At 41.0% G+C, this 21,836-nt stretch overlaps 1 protein-coding gene across 16 annotated transcripts in view; it reads right to left on the bottom strand.

The window, feature by feature from the left end:
* magi2a (membrane associated guanylate kinase, WW and PDZ domain containing 2a) overlaps positions 1-21,836 on the bottom strand; it is a 230,003-nt gene that overhangs the window by 73,229 nt on the left and 134,938 nt on the right. For 14 of the 16 annotated variants that reach the window (XR_006376839.1, XM_044186311.1, XM_044186306.1 and 11 more), the window contains exons 3-5: positions 10,130-10,249; positions 5,320-5,535; positions 2,460-2,670 (exon numbers count right to left, since the gene is read on the bottom strand). Coding sequence is in view for 15 of the 16 variants with exons in the window: in XM_044186311.1 (XP_044042246.1) it covers positions 2,460-2,670; positions 5,320-5,535; positions 10,130-10,249 (547 nt within the window). In the remaining variant the exon portion in view is untranslated. Of the gene's footprint in view, positions 1-2,459; positions 2,671-5,319; positions 5,536-10,129; positions 10,250-10,369; positions 10,443-20,213; positions 20,704-21,836 lie in introns of those variants that run through there. The other 2 variants (XM_044186304.1, XM_044186303.1) reach the window with 2 other exon arrangements.

Here is a 21,836-nt window from a genome sequence, read left to right as displayed (position 1 = left end):
GCAGATATTTAGTCATAAACCAAAGAATTTGACACATTTAAATTTTGACCCACTGATGGCACTAGATGAAAAGTTACTCCAATTCATCCTGAGGGAAACATGCATGTCTGAACCAAATTTAATGGTAATCCATCCAATATTTGTCGATACATTTCACTCAAAACCAAAAATGTCAACCTTGTGGTGGCACCATGGTGTTGAGATATGTCAGTGGATAAGTGAAACTTTAACCAGTTGGTGGCGCTACAGAAAAAGTTGGGATATTTCAGTCTGGACCAAAGTGGTGGACTGACCGACAGATGAACATTGCCATCCCTTAACATTGAGACAATTCTACTATCCTAGATTAAAGCGGGAGATTAAGGCCCACGCCAAATACAGAGCCAAATAAAGTGCAGTTCAAGAAAAGGTAAAGTCTGTTTTGCTCTGCTTTTGATTCTATTCCATCAGCCATCTCCTCATTCTGTTTTCTCCTTCCCCCTTTGCCTCCTCTCTACCTCCAATGCATTTCACTCTTTTCCTTGCTATTCCTTCCTCTCTTCTATTGTCATGTATTACTATTTATAGTGTAAATATCTACTACTACTTCCTCTTTCTTGTCCTCCGTCTCACCTTCTTTATTTTTCCATCTTTACTATTTTTAATCACTCACTTTCTTTTCCTTCCACCTCCATCTCCCTCCTTCTATTCCTCTCCTCAGCCGCCTCACTTCAAGGGCTGTAGGTGAATGAATTGATTTCATATGGAGGCCAATCAAAGGGAAGCATCCTCTTGGCAACCGCTATCACTTTGGCACGGCATCACAAACGCCTAGACAAAAAACTTGAAGCTACAAATTCAGTGGGCTAACTGCATTAGTTGTGTAATGTGCTTGATGGATGTGGGAGCATGAGGTTTCTCTCTTTGGGGGAGGAGACATATGGTGAGTTGTCTACAGCGGAGGGAATTTAAAGTCTGCCTCTGTGGCAAATAGACAGGAAGAGGCAACATGTGCCTGGCTGGATGACAACTGCCTCACCGTTGTCTCATTTCTTAGTCTGGTGTTGCTGTGCAGCTTCTAGCAGTTTATTATGCATTCAAGCGCGCTGAGATTTAATCAGTGCTGTGGAGAAATTCAGCCTAATGACTGAAATGATCTATTGATGCAATAAAACCTTTTATAATAGCAGAATCATTTCCTGTTATGGCTACATTAGTTGATGCTATACAAGAATGTCCACATGCATGCACATACAATTCCCTCACCACCACGACCAAAACACACAGCAACTCCATTATTTTGGTGTAATAAAGACTCACCTCCATGGTTTTACTGCAGCTGTAAAAAGCCAACAACCCCAATGAATTCAACTTCAGCGCTTGTATAACAGAGTTCTGTGTAGCAAGGTATTTCTGAGGACCTCTAAATCTCATTAAACCACCAAGCATCAATTATGGTCTCTGTGTGTGTGTGTTTCTGTGGGGAATATACAGAAGTAAATTTAGATGTTACCTAGCCCTAATCTAGTCACTCAGGCTCAATTTAATTTTGTTATGGGAGAATGAAAATACAAACTCACTGGATGGTAGGGAATCTTCCTTGTCTAAAGGCTGGAACATGCCTCTTCAGGCTACACATAAGTGAGCATTCACGAGGATTGTTCTGAAACGATCACATAGCTGTTTCTTTTATACTTGTACAGTATAACGTTTAGGTGTTGTATCTTTTCTGTTACGAACCTGCCTCCTGACAGCAGTTGGACAAAGAGTTGGACATCTTTTATTTAAAAGGTATCCTGTGTTGTTTCTGACCACTAGTAGCTCTATGGAGCAATGTTTCTATGAGTGGGTCCCTGTTTTGTTTGCTATCATATACATGCACAGGCACGTGTTTACAAGAAAACTCAAAGATGGTTCAGGATATTAACAACAGGTCTTAGTGACGAACCAAACTCTGCAGTTTCCCCCAGCTTTAAGGAGCATTTCAATGTCTTTTAGCTCACTGTGTTGGTTTTTAAGCCTGCAATTTTATTGTTTTGGTTCACTCTCACCGCATCGTTTCCAGATGCAGCATGCAGCTGTTTCCAACAAAAAAGCTCTACCTGCCCAGCACCAAATGGTGGGCAGACAAAGTGAACATAGAACATGGAGCATTTAGCAGCAAAACAGACACACATTTCCATCCGGAGTTAATGGAGATAAAAAAACAGAACTAAAAGAAGAGTGAATACTGGACTTACATTCATCATGTGGCAGAAACACAACTTCAAATGAATGCTAATGTTGCTCTGGGTCTGCTGGATGCGTAAATAGGCAACTGTTTGCTAACACGTTCATCATATAAACTTATAATATGTCATTGTTTTGTTTGCAGCTTGTTCTGCTGCCTCCAGTTTTATGAACACCTTAGTGACTAAAATATTCAGGTTTCATTAGCGATACAATCCTGGATCAGTGTTAGATGTAACCAAGACACTTACTCTATGAAGTACACCTCTCCTTTCTCAGTGTATGCCATCTCCCAGTTGTCTGGCAGCGGCCCTAGCTCGTCGTTCTCCTCTGGTTTGGGTACTGTAATTTTCGGGGACAGTCCGTCTTCTTTGGGTGCCTCGATTGGGGCCTCCGCTGTGTTGCTCTGTGGGGCGATGTCCCCCGAAGCGTCCGTGCTCTTGTCCTCATGTTCGCTCGACTCTGAGGTGACAACAGGGCAAGATGAGTCAGGCACGACATTATCGCTGAGTGAGGAGAGTGAAAGACAAGGGAGGTGAAGCGAGGAAAAGGAGACGTAGGAGGCAGGAAAAGGAGACTGATTGAGAGTCAGGGTTAGGGTGGAGAAAAAAAGGAAAGAATGATTAGAAAAAGGTGAGGGGAAGCGGTGACTCAGGGGAAAGAGAGGAGCGAGGTGAAGGCAAGAGAGGGAATGATTGAGGGTAACAAGACAGAAAGACGAATAAAGCAGAAGAGACAATAGAGATTGAGAGAGAAGCTGGCTGTGATGCCCTAGTTTGAGTTGTGGCAGTGTGTGAATGTGTTAGAGAGAAAGAGAAATGGTTTGTATGGAAGAGAGAGAAAGAGATGGCAAGTGTGTGTGTGTGCTTCCCAGAGGAGGGCTGGTGGAGGGAAGTGGACAGGGGACAAATGAGAGCAGGGGATTCAGAGATAATCTATGGGAGGAAAAGAGCGAGGTAGCTATCTGCTTAGATCACAGAGCGTGCTGTGCTCTATTGATTCCCCTTCAGCTCTCCTGGTCAGCCCACACTCTGTCCATCTACAGAGACAAAACTCCTCATAAGCTGAGCGCAGCAGCCCACTTTAACATCCAACATGGCTCACTGCACAGCCCAGAGCCTGAAGTTATCGAGCATCTCAACACCGCCAACAGCAATCAGTTACAAATGTTTCCTGTCCCTACATTCAGTGTCATCTACATCTGAAGTAAATGTAGGTAACAACTGGACACTGGGATTTTTCCTAGAGAAATTCTAGAACTTTTAACCCCTTATGAACCATTGCTCTAGCTGAGATCCTTAGATGAAGCCCCAGTAGTCATTCCTAAATATCAAGTCTGTAGGGTAATAGCGATTGTGTCTTTGCCATTAGGACCGCTAGAGCTTTGGAATAACCCACCTGAAGAGATCAGGTGGGCAAAAACATTGTCTTTTAAATCACCTCTGGAAATCCAAGTAAGCTATATAAATTGGCTTTTATGTCATTTTTGTTGTGCCTTTCAATAACTTTTGTTTTTTAAATATACTCTTATTTTTGAATATTCATCTTTAACCTTTTTTACATTTATCTTTAATTTAATTTACAGTGAATCTTGTTTTTATCTAATTTCCTGCATTTAAATGATCCTATAAAGCATTTTATAAACATTAAGAATGGTGTCATATACTGTATATAAAGTTTTATTACTGTTACATTCATCTTAACCCGTCATTTTATGTTTTATTTTTATATTAACAGTAAATCTTGTTTTTAAAATAATTCCGTGCATTTAATTTAGCATTCTGTCTTTTCTTTCTTTTATCCTGTAAAGCACTTTGTAAACATAAAGAAAGGAGATGTAAACAGTATTTAAAGTTGTTGTATTGTTACATATTCATCTACCTGTCATTTTTTAATCTTTACATTTACGGTATTATCAGGATACATTAGGATATTGTACAGAATGTCAGAGAAATATCCGCATGTATGTATTTCTCTCACAAATGAAGAATCCTACCTTGTTTGAGCTCCTTGTGGTAGGAAAACCAAAATCTCATCCTTCTCAAAACACCACGTTTCTTAAAGGCTGTACATATAAATAGCAATAATATACAAAAGTAACTGCTGGCACTAACTAGGATCAGTGCCCGAACACTTGGACTTTTCGTGCTGTTCTGACTGTGCTGTGAGAGACTCGGTTGTCCTAAGGCCATAAAACCAGCTTAGAAAGTCACAGGACCAAAGCATGGTTTTGGATTTGGAATCACAAAAATCTAACTCATAAAGCTTCTTTTATGATGGTCTTATCATGTGATCATGGGATGCATTCAAAGGGTTTCTGTGTGTGTAAGCGTGTGTTTGGGGGTGTGTGGATATTAGGATGTCAGTGCACACAATAAAAGGTACATTCAGATGTGTCTTAGTCGGTACCTTATTCTGAATGTTGTTGTTGAAGGCAAATATCTGTACAAAGAAATGTCTGTCTTTATTATTTTATGAATAAGAACAACCTCAAAAGGTTTGGGTTTGTTGCGTGCTGTGTTAAATGTCACATCTGCCTATTTTTAGAATTTATAGAGAGGATAACAATGGTTTGGACAGGGCTGATTCACAAGTGAGAGGAAACACTTAATAAAAATGTCCTTGTTGATTTTTAAAGAGCCCGCAGGCTACTGTTGAACGGGAGAGCAATATATCTGTATGCCCTCTGGCTATCTGGGCTTAGACAGTGCTCGATAATGATACCTAATGAATGATATCAAATTCTAGAGAGCAACGCCACTAATGCTTTAATCATAAACAGTTTGGACTGCACTGACAGAGTGAATTATAAGTCACAGTTTACATATCAGGTCATTAAATTGCACATAAAGATATTTGTGTAACCAATTAAAAGTGATAATCTGTCATAAAATAATTTTCCAAGAAATCCATGTAAAAGCAATCTCTTACTGTGTCTCTGTTGCTAGGCAACCACTCTAGAAGAGCCTGTTGCTATGACTTTAACATGACTATCAACTCCTGCAAATCAGCCTGACCTGGAGCGTGACCTCAAACCTAGCTGTCATGATGAGGCTTCTGGCTCAAGCGACCTCTGCCTCTGTGCCTTTGGAGGTTGTTGTCGGGGCTGACCTGGGGTGACAGCAACACCGTTGCCATTGACAATGGGTCTCTCCTCTTCCTCCTCCTCGGGGGGCTCGATGCTGGCTTTTTCCATGTTGCTGACCGACTTGTTACGTTTCCTCTTACCCTCAGAGGTGGGTCTGGCGCCCGGCAGCAGCTGGTCCGTTACATTTAGCAGCAGAGCGCTGGGCTCAGCCGGAGGCTTTGGGGTACCATAAAAGTTATCTGGAACAGAGAGAAGGAAGAGTTGTGAGACAATTAGACCAAAGTAATTTTTATATGCTAAATGCTTACGTCTTGTATTGTTAGCCATGCTAGCTGCATGGCTCTAGGGATGACAATGTCCATCTCTTGGGCGGTTGTTCCAGCACTTCAGGTCCAGACTGAAATATTTTGTACATTCAGAGGTTGAATCTTAACGACTTTGGTGAACCTCTGACTTTTTCTTTAGTGCCAACATGAGGTTGACATTTGTGGTTCAGAGGGAAATACCTAGAAACTATTGGATGGATTGCTATGAAAGTTACTACGTTAACTACGTGCTACGTGCAATACCTGCTAGCATTGCTCAATCCCAAAAGGGAACAAGGAAATACAAGATTTTTGAATAAATTCTACATTTACATTACATTTTAATAAAATAAACATACGCTAAAGATTAATTCAATGCACATAATGTAAATGTAAATGCAAAGAGACCAAGAAAGAGTAAAGAAAAGGAGAGCAAAAATACAGCAAAGAGGCCCACAGAGTAAAGAAAGTTAGGATGAGAGAAGCGGGAACAGTAGGTCGAAGAATGTTGATGTGATACCACTGCATCAGCTACAGGGAGGATGAGGTGTTCTGTGCCCCTGACATGCTAATGTCGAAGCCAGCTGATCCATGAACACACAAGCTGGGGGCTCACATTACAACAGTTATAAGATCTGCACAAAGCAATGCATATTTGCAAACAAAGACTCTCTGACATGTACACACCTCGTCATGTACTAATTTCACCCATTTTTGGGGGACACTTGCTGTTGCCAAGTTCTTCCATCTTCTCCTCTGCACATCAATCACTTATCAGACCATGCGTGGATTTCCCTCGCATATGACATTTTCGGATTGTGTGTTTCTGCATGGCAATAATCACTGTATCTCTAAGTTTCTGTGTCTGGTCAGGGTAAACTTCCCACCTCTGGGAACTGCAGTTTTTCACTTGGCTCTGACTCAACAGTCCCCTTCCAATCTTCTATGTTGATTTTACATTTTACGATCCTTCGGTTTGTCTGCTGACAGCAGCTCGGTCACTCCGACAGTCTCCATCAGTCATTGTTAAAACCTCATAACTTCTTGTTTAAGGATTTTTTTTTTACTTTAAAGGTCACTGTAAAAACTCATTGTGAACTATTTTCTTCTAAAGGTAGAAAATTCTGAAAACTGCTGGAAAGACATTTAAGTGTTGAGCTTTTTAAATATAATTTTTCAATGCTTTAAACTAGAACAAACATCACAATTCAGAAGAAATCTCAGCAGCAGATATATCTAAACCTGAGCAAATAAAACTGACTTTATCTGCATGGGGGGAAATGGGAAATTGTGTTTTTTATGGGTGAACTGACCCTTCAAATCAAAAAGGTTACATGTCCCCCCTGTGGCTTGAGGAAGGTCCACGACTCTCAGGCTTGTAAAACATTTTCAAAACCCAGTGAAATAACTGCAAAAGATATTGTTGTCGAGGCGAACACTAGAGGTGAACCTTTTTTAACTTCTGAAAATTTGACATTTTGGAGGTTTTCACACAACAATAGCAAGGTATTGTGCTTGGCTTGAGACACAGATGCTGGAGTGACATGTCGAATCATGTTGGTAAAAAGTCTGAGAGATGTTCTTTTCTTTTAAAAGATCCGACACTACTTGCCTTTGAGGCTATATTCTAAATCCGAGAGCATGAAAAAAAATTGAAGAGATTGTCTTCACAGAATGAGTTCAGAGGACATCAGCCAGAGTTTAGGTCTTGTGTAGTTCTCAATAGGTTTGGTATTGCTTTCCCTGGCAAAATATCAGGCATGAGAAGACTATGTGTGTCTGGAGATTATTCTAATGCACTGGCCTTGAGCATTAGAGACAAACTCCAACAGCAACTGCAGACAGTTTTGGGAACAGGAAGAATAGCCAGAGAGATTTAAAAAAACATCAGTTGGTGTCTCCTTCTGTGTTGGAAAAACCTACTGAAACATCATGTTCACGTTCTGAAAAACATGAAGGCTGCAATGAAAAATGGAGGAAAGCTGTAAAAAGATTATGGGGACTGTCGGGATGAGAAGCCCCGAACCACAGACACAAATCCTGAAGCCTTAACGAGCTGAATGCTTGCTTCTAAGAAGAACGAAGAAGTGCTCTCTGTGTGAACTTAAATAACCCGCAGCATCAGAGAAACCTGGACTTTGAAGTTTGAGTAAGTGGTGGAATTGCTGTCACATCAGACAGCTGCACTGATTTCAGTCTAGAGTCTAACCTACATGTTGATAAAACTGAAAAAAGAAATCAAAAGAAGTCTCTCTTAACAAATTCCCCAAACTAATTTTTGGAAAGACGAAACATTCAAAAGACATGCCAAAGCATGATTAGAGTCACAACTTCCAAGCCTTTAGAGCCAAGATCATCAAATTTTGTTTGATGCTTTTATATTTTACAATATAGAAGTAAAATGGAAGGCGCTATTTTGGGCTTCTAGGGTTCCAGATGTAGAAGCCCTTTAAATTTTTCTGCATAGACAATAAGAGCCTCACCGATAATGGATACATGTTTCAGGCTGATACCGACATTAATGAAAGATTCCTGAATAACCTTGCGTATTTCCCATAAATGTGATCATTGTGGTTCTATGGGTCATGCTAACTTTGCACTTGCCACCTCTGTTATTTAGATTCGGGGAATGAGGACTCACGCAAAAATGTTAAATGTTGCAAGACTGGGTACAAACAAATATAAAAAGATTTAGCCCGAAACATCCACTCACCAAGCTTTCAATTCTGTTGTGTGTACTGATAACAGCAAGCTAAAGCTGAAGTGTAATCTTCAGCTTTAGCTTGATGATTCCCTTTTGGATTTTGGGTCAATTCAGCAACTTTGGTGCTGTGTTTTGTTCATAACTATAACAATGAAATGTTCTAAATTTGCTACAGCTCTGACTAATGTTCTGACTGGCTTTCAATAGCAACAGCAGCTGAGGCTCATGGGTATTGGTGTATTTACAGCAGGAGTCTCAAACGTCCGGCCCAGGGTCCACATGCGGCCCATGAGACAATTAAGGCCCCCCACATGTTTAGAAGTTATTGTTAAATTCAACCTTCAAGTTTTGATTATTTTTTCCTCATTTGTATTTTTCTCCAGCGTTTCCATTTTAGATTAATCATTTAATTTTCTAGCAAGGATGTAAAATGTGTGGCCCCCCTAGGAGAGAACAACCCCGCCAGTGCCCCCCAGATAATCTGAGTTTACGACCCCTGATGAAAATAAACTAATGAAACTAATGAAAATAATTTCACCGACCTCAAGTTTCATTTGCTCTGGCAGGTACGTCTGGCCCCTCTCCCATTCAAACAGATTTCCACCCATCGGGCCAATCACAGCCATAGGCACCAGGCTCATTCATATCAAATACCACTAGTTGCTCTGATTGGTTGTAGGTCTTTCCAATTGCTTCCAGAGGCATTGGTCTATGACCGTTGATAACGCCCCTTGGAAATCGAATATGAACTGAGAGGTTCCAGACTAGAACGCATTTGCGAATTAGTCTGATGATGCCAGGCTAACTCCTCCCACTTTGTGACTCAATTTTTTCAAGTTTTGCAATTTATTTTATGTAGTTGCTTAAACAAAGAGCCCAAAGAAACAGTGAGATGTTCGGACTTCATAGCCTTTCTTAAATGCTCTTGTAGTGGGAACTGAGCCTGAGAGCTTCCTGTTCTTTGTAATAACCTTTCTTCTGCTCTAACAGCAAGCTGATCCTCACTACAGCTTTGCTTTTAAATTTCACCCCTTCTTCCTTTCTTCCACATCTAATTGGCCATTAAATTATTAAAATATATAAAACGCTGAATAATTGCCGAGTGACCACACAGAAGAAACTCTATCTCCCTCTCCCCGTGGAAGGCAGCTCCCATTGCCGAAAGGATCTAACATTGCTTCTGGCAACCGACCATTAAATTGGTCATCTGCAATTTTTTTCTCCATCCTGCAGTGGTGCAGGCCGACAGAGACTGGAGTCAGGCGGGAGAGAGGAAAGTTAGCTGCTATGTGTTATCTATATAATAGCAGGGGTCTCCTGAGAGTTAGAGGTGGCTGGGCAGACCAGGGGCTGAGTTTTTCGAGTGGTTTAAAATCCAAGCCTCGGGCCAGTCTGACCACAGGAGAGAGAGGATAGATAGTGTCTGTTTGTTTTGATTAGGCAACTGAAGAGCCACTGCAGCTCAGGCTCAAGAACTGAGCCAAGAGAGAGCCAACATGAAGGTACTGCATGCATGTGTGTGAGTGTGTGCTGGCTTCTCTTCATTCAGAATTTACAGAAGATTCCTTTCAGTGTCCTACATGACTGATGACACTCTTGTCTCCACAAAGCCAAGAGATGGATGGATGGAGGCATGCTTGTGAGTGTTTGTGCAGTGTATGGACATGGAGTGATGAGCCCATCTCAGCCTTCATTCAAACCGCTGTCACTCACACAGAGAAAAATGCCTGGGGTGTAACATCACAGCACTAGTTCCATAAAAAATTAGAAATATCACAAAGAGGACTGACAGCAATCACAAGCGTGACTTAACTAAATCCTTACCTTCATATGTTCCGCTCTCTAGCAGGGCTCCACTTTTCTCCAATTCCATAAACCGGTCAACGGTCACAAAATTATAATCCACCCCTGGGACCTCTCCTTCCTTGGGCTGCCTGGTTGTGCCTGCAGGAGATAAGCAAGAAGAGTTAGAGCCGCTGGAGCTTTGAACGCCTCATCACTGCTGAATGAGAGGAGACTTTAAGTAGAGTCTTTGTCAGTGTTTTAGAAAAGATCAGAACATACCAGAGCTGAAACACGCTGACCCTGACCCAGCTCTACTCATTAAGTGCCCTCTTTATTCTTTTTTGTCCCTTTCCTTCTCGCACGGCTGAGACTGAATATTTGAGCAGTGTGCTTTCTGGGAGTGGCAAGGTACCATTTCAGGAGCTAAGTGATGCAATTTGGACACCAAGAGGAGAAATCAAGTCAATTTGCATGGAGTTGACGGCATGTCGAGTACTCCCTGACAGGAACTGCAGTTCTGCCAGCTGACTGCAACAAAAGACTGATGAAAATATTTTCTCCCTGTAATAGCAGCATTTTAAGTCAACTTCACAGACACGACAATCATCTCTCGTCCAAAAACAATGTGTGTCAAAGTATTTTTGATGTTAAAATGAGGTACAAACGACTTCCTAAACACTTCCTCATCACCGTGTGCTAATTAGACTTGTTAAAACTGATCCTGGCTGTGTTAACATGCAGGCACTCTACCCTTGAGGTGCTGAATGGGTTTTCACATCTGAGCGAGGGTTGTTCACACTAAAAGAGGAGCCCGTAAAACACACTTGTTAGACCCTCACTACAGCATAAAGTATCCATCTGTGTGTTTTAAAGTTAGCAGGGGAACAACTGTGCCACTGATCACCCCTGGTAGGTGGTGTGGTGTGATTTGCCTTTAAAAGGCCATCTGACATCGCTCCAGCATCACTACACAAGGTTGGAACAATGCCTGTGGGAGGTGCTGTTCTGTGCAGTCATGAGCCAGGAAAAGCCAGGAGTATGCAGGATTCAATTTCTTCCAAACATTGATTTCAAAACTTTTAATTACACAAAGAGAACTAATCAGACAAATGAGCTGTTCTTGAGACTACCCTATGGTGAAAATGGGTACTCTTAAGGGCTGGTTGTGCTGATTGACATGTTGTCCAAGCCATCATAGACAGATGGTTGGTGATGATTGTTTAAATATGGGAATAACTTCGCACATTTTCAGACAATCTCTTCTGGAAGGTGTTGCTATTGGTTGTTTCGATGAAAAGTTAAAGAAATAGTTGTGTAACGAATGAAAAAAGAGAGCTTGAGAGAGAAGTTCAAACCCTGGCTCCTTTCTCACCTCCACACAGCTGGCCCATCATGGCGTGAAGTGGGTGTGACTGTCGGATTTGGAAAGTTGCAGAAATTGTTGAACACAGCTCCCCCTAATTCCGATGTTGGAAAGTTGTGGAGGGAGGGGGTTTCCAAAGCTGTTCGACCATCCAACATGCACTTCTGAAGAGGTATACTGGTGTTTTAAGAGTGCATGCTTGTAACAAACAACGTGCTGTCCGTGTTGTCTGAAGGCAAAAGTGTTTATAGCTGTTCTGAACAGCCACACACACCATACCGTTCATACCATCCGACAAGCACTTCAGTTGAAGCATACTGACCCTGTTATTTCCTGGTTCTTCACTTGGATCAAAAATCCAGTAGAAAAGGGATGTGATCACCGGGCCCTTGTCATCTCACTGTTCCTAACCCTCATCACCAGTCATGTTATCATCCTTCATGGGGCATATGGATAGGTGTAAATAAAATGGGGTCTTTTTCTCTGCTGTGCTAACTTTTGAACAATGCTGTCATTGTCACTACTACTGACCATCCCAGCATCATACAGTGTGTCTGAGAAGGTTCATCTCCGACATCTAGGTGGTCTTTGTCAGTTCTGGACTGAAGAAGCCTTTTTCATAAGAACAGCAAAACATCTTCAATCGAAACTCTAGTCCAGAGATATGGTTTCAACTTTCTCCAGGCAGCATCAAACAATGTAATGAATAGAAAATTAAACCAAATGAGGCTATTAAGCTGCTCGCCAAGCCCTTCCGAAGTTGTCTTGTTAATATGCTGATTAATTGGTCCTTAAATGGAGAAACTAAAGCCACAAAAAGCTTTACAATATGATCATCTGATGGAGACTGCAGCAGTTGATCTCTGTTTTTTGTTTACAGAAGATTCAGTCTGAAGAGTAATTTTTTTTCTCAAGCAATCAAGTTGTCAAACATGACTATCATATGGAATGAAGTGGCACTCTGTATGCAGTTTATCAGATCTCCAAGCAGAAACTGTTGACGACCTTTGAAGCTAAAACATCAAACTGGAACCTGCCAACTGAGTAATTTGTAAAAGCTTATAAGAACAAATGAGCAGCAGGGAACACTGTTATTTGCTGGAAAAAACTGTTGGTGTAAAATGTATGTATGTGTGTGTGTGTTTGTGTTTGAGTGGGTATATGAGTGTGTGTGTATTTGTGTTGCACCTCCAGTGGAGAGTTTCTTGATTGTGTCTGTCTGCATGAGGGTTTGTGTACCCGTCAGATTAGGCTGTCCCACAGGCAAAGCAACTGACTGAGCAGCACACACACACACACATTTCAAAGAGGACCTTTGATGTTGCAGAACTATATATAGCAGCATCTTCTGGTGGGGACTTCTCTCTTGTGACAATTTCTAAAAGGAGGCAACCACAATGCCTCTCGATTTGCAGTCCTTTGTATATGGGTCATGGTCCTGTAGTGCAAATCAGCGATTCTCAAAATATAGCAACCTCTCTGAAGGGCAACAATAATAATCTTGGATATTTTTAGGAATGTATATAACCATCATTTACAATGCCTTGATTACAGAAAATTGGGAAACTCATTAAGGTTAAATTACTGCGTGCATCGTTTTATCAGCCTACAGGAGCGTGGATTCTTAAAACCCCTCAGGTGTGTCTCTGGATTTGGGCCATTTCAGGAGTGTGGGAAGCTCACTCTAAAAATGAGTACAGACATCCTACCTATCTTTCAGGTTCCTTTTTAGTTGGGAGACAGAAAGAAGAGAGATATAGATCTTAAAAGATAAACTAGATCTTAGTAGATCTCAGTATTAAGCTGCATTTAGTGCATGAGGCTAGTTATGGTATGGCAACGAAGCCTATGCACGCTTAGAAATTGGGCACCTCTTCAAAAAAGTAACAACATTAGGGCTATGGTGGCTGCAGAGAACTGTGGTTGGCCAGCTTGGACTTTGTGTTTTTTCCTACAAATTTCCGATGTCAGTGGAGATGTTGATCGAGAAGAAAATATCAAGCAAGTTGGAGAACATTTGTAAGTGTAGAGTTACTCCAAAAAAGACAGAGGCATATTAGCAGTTTCAAGCTTTTGTTTTACTTTTAGACCATCATCGGGAGCAGGTAAATGTGTTAGGAAATGACAGCTAATAAATCACAGGTGTGTCACAGGCCTAAAACTCTTTGTAAACTCAATCATCAACACATACCAACACCCAATGTCATGAATCCTTCGAAACTTTTAAAGTTATAATCCTGAAGATTTTCATCATATCAAACCCAATTTCTAATACTATTTATGGCTGGTATTTATTCTGCTATAGCCATTAAATGTATTTACACTCATTAGTTACCTCTCTATATTGTAGTTTGCAATGTAAGGGGCGGAGTCCTCCATTCCTGTGCTGGATTCAAATTACATGCATATGCACAAGGGATTCACAGGAAATTAAATAGTCACTTGCTGGGCAAAATTTGTAATTTGTGCACATGGCCATACGTCACGTAATGACGTAATACGTCTGAGCATAACTGTTGGTCTCCGGTATTTTGAAGAGGCAACATTTTTGTGACAGTACAAGTATGACTGCGTGGCTGAACAGCTATGGAAAAGAAAACAGAGTGGCTGCTCAAAGCATTCGTTTTAAACTGAACTCTGGGACCACAGGTGTCGCCAAATCAACAAGAACTGAAATCTTAAAGAAATACTAAATAACTAAGAGGATATCCTACTTCTTAAATAAGTAGCCCCTGCCTATTCTTGTATGATTACTTCAGCTATTAATGATTTCATGGCAATAGTTGTTTTTAGTAGGTGACTAGACAAGGCAAACCTTCCCATTGTCGCTCTATATCAAAGTAAATACAATTATGTAAAGACAATTTCTTTGGAATACACTGTACAATTAAAGCATGACATGGCAGTGGTGCTATCAACAGATGAAATCCAACACTAAACTATAAATCAATTCCTACTCTAGAGGCATCATCTGACGTGCACCAAACAGAAGCATAAATAACAGGTAATTTGTCCCTAGTTGCAACTTTGCAGAAAATATTCATGGAAACTTTTTCTTCTCTTGGGATGCAAGTCAACAAACAAGACAGAAAAAGGGCACAAAAAGATAAGACAGGGGGCAACGATAATGGCTATTGAGATTGTGGTAGTAGGAGTAAGAGGCAAGCATGGGCAGAAACAGGGATGTATGAAGAGAGGCAGCACGTGTAATGGATGAGAGAGCTTAAGCTGTAGCGTGGGCTGAGGCTCTACAGCCTACAGCCACCCTGCTGTTCTCCAGTACATCCTTGAGCCAGACTCAACTCCACAACCACAGGCCACAAGTCCAACTCTCACTTGTGCAGCTGAGCACCATTACCGGATGCCCCGGTCACAGCTAATACCTGTAATGGTTTCATACAGGGACTAGTGATCCTAAAGAATACATTAGCATCGCTCTAAGCTATCCCTATGTTAGTAAAACACACTGTATTAAATGCATGGCCTCTATGTTTGGCTTCATATTTGCACATTGCACAGTAAAAACACTATAACCTGAGCACAATATGAACCTGAGATAACTGTAGGCAATATGAAAAGGCTCAACAGGGACCCAGACAATCTCTCGAAAGCGGAAACATTGGCCTCTATTTGAAACAAAGGATTTATATCCAGAGAATATCCCGAGGCATCACAGAGAGAGATTGTACTGTGTATTCATGACAGGGAGTCAAAGCGCGTGAAGACCCTGAGGAAATGATTATACCATGACCACAAACTAATCATTTCCATACAGTTATGTAGCAAAACAATCGAAACTAAAAGAAATAGTAGAATATCAGAAGTAACACAAACAATTGTCACTTTTGCCTCTAATGTATTTGTTTTATGCTGAATGTGAACAGTAACACTTGTAGTGTGTAATGTCCTTTTACTGAATGTAAACAGTGGCAGAAAATAAGGAACATAATGTATGTCTAATAAGGAGAGATATGATGTAAATGCACTTTCACAGGCTGAAAGGTAAATGTTTGGCATTTTAGGGAGAAAATTAAGAAAGTGAGATAGTCTGAGGGAGAAATGGAACAGAATGTCAGGTCATTCTGTCCTGAGGTATGGACAACATGACGCCTTCACTTTCTCAGAACATGGAGCAGCTGAATCTGGCCAAAACAGCCTGATTTGAACATATTAATGCCACAAGAAACTTAAAATCTGGATTTTCTACCTAGATAGGTGTTAAATGTGTTGTTGGGCTTGCCTAAAGCTCCTGGAAATTTTGTTTTTAGCCACGCTAGTGGTGTGGCTCTAGGGATGGCAATGTCGGTTCACCACTTTGGTTCAGACTGAAATATCTCAATAACTATTAAATGGATTACCATAAACTTTGGTACAGACATTCATGGTCCCCAGAGAATGAATTCTACTGACTGATCCCCTGACTTCCTGCAAAACTAATGACATTCCCATCAGCTTTAGCTGTACGTTGTGTTTAGGGCCAATCAGCAAATGTTAGCATGCTAACACAATAAACTAAGATGGTAAACAATTTACCTGCTGAACATCAGCATGTTAGCATTGTCATTATGAGCATGTTAGCATGCTGATGCTAGCATTTAGCTCAAAGCACTCAAAGTGCAACTTTACAGAGCTGCTAGCATGGCTTTAGACGCATTTGACTTTTACCATCTTTATTTCCATGTTCAAACGCTTGGTTGTGAACAGTTGTGAATAGTTTCGTCACACACACTAAATATGGAAACTACTCTTTCCAGGGTGTCACCTTTGATGTGTGACTGAAAGGTGAATTTATTAGCTAGCTAGATTTGCTGACCTGCGGGTGGAATATTAAAGTACAGAGGAAATCTGTGATTTTTCATTGTGAAAATTACACTCCACATATTCAAAGTGACAAAAAACATGTGTACTGCAACAAGCATTTTAGCAAGAAATCTTGGTGGACAAGATTTCTATTTTTATTTCTGGCATTTAGCGGAGCTAAGTATCAGATGACTGTTTTCCCTAATGTACTAACAATTGGTGGCAGTGATAGTATACTTAATTAAACAACTACAGCACCACACATATTTTACTGTTATTGCTGTAGCTTTGGGTGGACATTAACGTTAAGCAGCTTGTTGGCATCGCTAAATTAATGCGTCCTTCCCTCTGGTTTAAACACACACACACACACACACACACACACACACACACACAGCAAAATACAGGCCTTTATAGCCATTCATTGAGTGGTTGTCCTTAATCAGTTTAATACAGTATATCTGAATATTGTTGAGTTAATTTCTATGTGTTGTAGTCTTGATAACAGTCACAGTGAGGTGACCGACTTCAAGAATAAAAAAGACTGTATTCATCCATCTACTGCATCATCTTTGCTAAAGTATGTCCTCTCCTCTCTCTGTTCTTTCCATTCCTTCCCTCTTGTTTCTTTAATCTTACACTCAAATTTCTAACACACAAAGTAATAGTAATTTCATCCTGCTATTGAGTTGCAGTCCCCTCCGCACAACATTTGGTGTATTACAGCAGCTGCCATACAACCAGAGAGAGAGAGCTCCATCTTTATTATGCTGCTGATAAAGTTAAAAACCTATCAAGTCCAGGTGCATTAGACCTGATTGTGTTTTATGTGGCATACAGCTTTAAAAGCATATATACTATAACAAGGGTAAACTGGGGTCAGGGGTTAGAGCCAGGATCAACTAGCTTCTAGCCTCCAGCAGTTTTCACTATTCCTTTTGTACTGTTATAACAGGCCAGTGTTGTGGACAATTGACTCAGGCCGGACATGTAAGTCAGGTCCTGCCCTTTTTGCGCACTAAACCCTCTGTTAAGACTGGCCAAGACAGTGTCAGCACTGCCTATTGTAACCACCCTAATCTAGCCATTAGCCAATTAGGAAGTAACAGGCAGCCGTAATGCCCTTGCATTAGAGGGATGGATTAGTTTTCCATTCAGCGCCTGCCTGCCGCCTGTGGGCAAATGGACTGATGGACCGCTGCAGCGCGTCACCAAAAGCTGCTTTCACTGCACTTTGCCTTCATAGACAGCGAGTGTGGCGATGTGCTTATTCACTGTTTTCACTGATGATGCAGAGCAGGGTCTTAATCAACTGTGATTACATATCATTTAAACGGTAATAAAGTCTATTGAGCAGGGAGTGCAGAGGAGGCCGTTGTTTTCACTGAGCTGATAATGAAAGTTAATATCACTGCTTTGCAGTCTAATCATATTGACTAGGAATGTTTTGGTTCCCTGGCAAAGCACAGATGCAGATCCTCAATCTTGGTTCTTGACCAAAGATCAGTCATTTTTTCTCTTCTACCCCACTTAATGAGATTTCAGGTTCATTCAAGTTCAGTGAGAATGACTCTGTGTTGCTCCCCTGCTTATTGACAGCCAGTAATGTGGGATAGATTGGAGAAAGCCAGGCACTGAACCACACTCCCCTGCCTGTTGGCCCTCTGCCGCCCTCCCCAGAATTCCATTAATAGCTCTGCCCTCCAGGAGGTGCTGGGTGGACCGCCCGTAATACAGCCAGGGATATTGATGACTGTATCCTCCCCTCAAGGAGAGAAGAGAGGAAGGGAGAACTGAGTGGAGAGGGCTGATAAAGAGGTGGTAAAGGGGGGAATGCATAGGGAAAATCATCATTGCCCAGTATTTTAAAAGTTAAAAGGTATTAATCTCGTGGCCTGTTCACATTATCTACACTGTAATATATTCCCTTCCATAGTGGTTACATCACCATTTTAAATCTGCATTTTTTATACCACAACATTCACAAAGTGTCCTCTATGTAATTTATTTTAATGGCCATTAAAGAGACAAACAAGCAGAAATAAAGTGGTAAAACTGTAAGAGAAGGACTTACATCTTTCTTAAGATTTAACAAACCTTTTGGTATTTGTGTTTCCTCTGAGCAAATGATCCCTTGGGTTCTGTTCTCTGCAAAACATTTTGCATGATATTCCCTTTGCAACTGTTTCTTGTTGCTTGTCAACTCACAGAAGCCAACGCTCGCTGCCTGACAAATTCAGCAATAATACTTTCTGTTCTACCAAATACTCTCAATGGGCATTTTCCAAACTGAATTAATGTTGCACACATATCCAAAACAGCATTCCCTGCTCGAATCTTATTGTAAGTAAGGGACATTCATATATAGATACTATTGCAAAGTTGCAAATATGTTAATAGTTGGAAAAATCACAGCAACACTCTTACTGCAAGCTCATGAAAGAAGATAAAGGCTGCTTGAAATCAAATTTATTCAATCACACATGTTGGAGTGAAGCTGGAGCAGAAGCCTCAAATCCTAGCCAAACTACATTAAGTAAGGACAGGTTGTAGCATCTGATAATGTAATAACCTGTCAAAATGTGATAAGACTTCCCTGTAAATGGGCTGAAAATGTAATGCAGTGAAATGATGTGATACACTAATACACACAGCAGAAATTCTCACATCATATATTTTCAGCAGATTTGACATTAGTATTACGAGTTTAAGTACTTACGAACTTGTATGAATGAAGTAAACGTCATTTTTTCAGCTTTTTCTTACCAAAACGCATTGTATGTATCTAAGATTTAACAAACGTGCTGAATGCATTTCCTTCCTCATAATACATTTGCATAGCCGATATTTTGCATTGTTTACATCCATGTTTGCTGTAGCTTGCAGTCTCCTTCTTTACTGCCTTTGTTAGTAGCTACATTTCTTTGCACATTCGCACCACTGACTGTCAATCAGTGGAGTAGCTAGAAATCGTCAGCAGAGATGTGTACCAACAAGCTGCATGCTCGTGATACAAACTAAATAAGACTCAAAAAATATCGAGCCATAGCGCTACTAATGGTCAAAAACTCCACAGAATACCTCTTATAAGTAAGTTATTACATAATCAGTATATACAAATAGCTGAAGTGTCTATTCATGCAAAAATGACTCAAAAGAATTGAGAAGTCACATACGAGGTTAGGGCGAAGGCTGCTCAGTTGACTCCTGATTAGAGACAAAACGATTAGTCAATCAACAGAAAATGAATCAGCAACTATTTTGATAATTTATTAATCCTCAAAATCTGTTTTCAAGCAAAACTGCCAAACATTCATTCTGATTCCAGCTTCTCAATTTTGAGGATTTGCTTGTTTTTCGTTCTCATATGTGATAGTGAATTGAATATTTTGGGGTTTTGGACTGTTGGTCGAACAAAACAAGCAATTTGATGGCATCACCTTCGGCTTAAGGAAATTGTTATGGGCATTTTTGAGTACTTTCTAACATTTTATAGACCTAACTAATATACTAACTAATCAACTAACTATACTACCAAATAGATTAATCGAGAAAATAAATGGTATATTAGTCGATAATGAAAAAAATGGTTAGTTGCGGCTCTACTCCTTATGCCAACAAATGCAGATAAAAAGACAGGAGCATGAAAAACATCTTACATATCCTCTGGTTAACGGCCAGTAATGACACCTTAATCTTAAACTGTTGCTGCTGTATGAATACCAAGTCCCCAGCTCAGTGCAGATATCCATGACAGTGACAGATCAGCTTGTCATTGCAAAGAGCTCTCGGTATTGATTAAGTGCTGTATCAAACACATTTAGACGTGGTAGTGAATTCGAAAAGTTGGCAGCAACAAGTAAACCTGACATTTAGGATGTAACTCAAGTATTTGTAGGCCTATCCCACATAATACAGTATGCAGCCAAGATATATATACACAGTGTAAAAACAACCTACCCCTACACAGGGATGTCATCATGATATCTGTTATCATTGAGAATTGAATCAGAGCTCCTCTATCCTTGTTTCTGTCTCTCTCGTGGGAAGATGTGAATGGCTCCTTTCATCGCATCTCAAGCTCCCTCTATTTATTTTTGCTCCTCCAGCATGCCACTAAAAGAGATCGCCTTTGGTCTTGCTCCGCATCTCAACTTCCATAGGAATAAAAGCCGTCATGTTTGCAGGGGGAGGAGAATGTTGAAATGAAAAAAAAAATAAGAAGAAGAAGAAAAAAAGGCACACACCCGAATAATTCAGAGCTGTGGAGAAGTCTCTTGATAGGCAGCAGCTGAGCGAGCGCTAGCTAGCAACCAACTTTAATCTGGAAAGAGCCCAAAAAAATATCAGAGAAAACACAAGAAGGCCGTTTCATTTCTCAGCAGCTACTCCAATTTTTCTCCAGGGAGGACTGGTGCATAGCAGCACACATTCACACGCACACACACAGCCGACAATGGGCAGGTACAAAGAGAGGAGAAGAAGAAAAGGGAAGAGAAAGAGAGGGCAGAGATATAGAGAGATTAAGGGAAAGCTGATGTCATTCGTTTGGATATGTGGCCCTGGGGTGGGTGTTTTTCAGGGTGTGTGTGTAGTGATCAGGGATGCGAACGTACTGCTTTGTCAGCCTAATCCCCCCAACCAGGGCCATGCTGGCTCGAGCACATTACCACCCAATGACACAATCTGTTTGTCAGAATGGCCTCTGCCGCTTTTATACATTTATAACGCCCCGTCACGACTGCTTATAGCCCCGAAGCCTCAGACTGCCTGCTCTACCAGAACAACAACCTGACATGTATCCTATCAACCCCCATTTCAACCCTGCCCTCTATCCAACACCATCTACCCTCTCAGTCCTCCAGTGTCAACAGCTGCAAACATCAGGAGAGCCAATTTGTGTGTTCTAGTAACCTCTTCGGATCAAGCGAGGGATTTGAACCGACAGCCCGGTGGGTCAGAGAGGCTGGAATAATCATCACACTCTACATGGTGGTAATCATCTCATGCTGAGACCTCTTGGCCCTTTAATACCAGAAGCTAAGCTATCTAATACTGCCATCACCTCTGCCCCTTTTTCCTGCTATTGGACCTACTGTGGCTCTGGGTGTGTGTGTATGAAATGTGTGTAAAAGCGCTTTGAAAGCTTTACCTCTTCTGTTAGAGAGGCAAGAGACCTCGACTCCAACCTCAGGAATATGCCACTATTCCTTTGTTGTTTATTTACAGACTTAAGGCATTGTCACTAGGCCTACATGTCTTGGCTTGGCAATTTTGTTTCATCTTAAAGAATAACTGAAAAGCGGTGTTTTGCTCTCTCTGGTTGAAAGTTTCAAGTCTATTTAACCTCTGACCACAACCAGCATCACTCAGAGGTGTGGTTGGGTGTGGTCAGAAGTGTGCTTTGTTGCAACTGTAACCCAACAGTGATGTCACAGGGTCCTGGAGTACACCTGTGCATCACTGTGGCAAGGTGAAAAGTTATAACACTGGAGATCAGCAAAAGAGAAAGATTTACTCTTTAATCACGCAGCCTGACACTGTGTTTATGTTAGTTAGTATGTTTTTTTGTTTTGCCCTAAC

Source organism: Siniperca chuatsi, linkage group LG23, assembly GCF_020085105.1.
Source record: "Siniperca chuatsi isolate FFG_IHB_CAS linkage group LG23, ASM2008510v1, whole genome shotgun sequence".
Lineage (NCBI taxonomy): Eukaryota > Metazoa > Chordata > Actinopteri > Centrarchiformes > Sinipercidae > Siniperca > Siniperca chuatsi.
The sequence above is the reverse complement of the archived record's forward strand: the minus strand, read 5'-3'. Positions and strand labels throughout refer to the sequence as shown.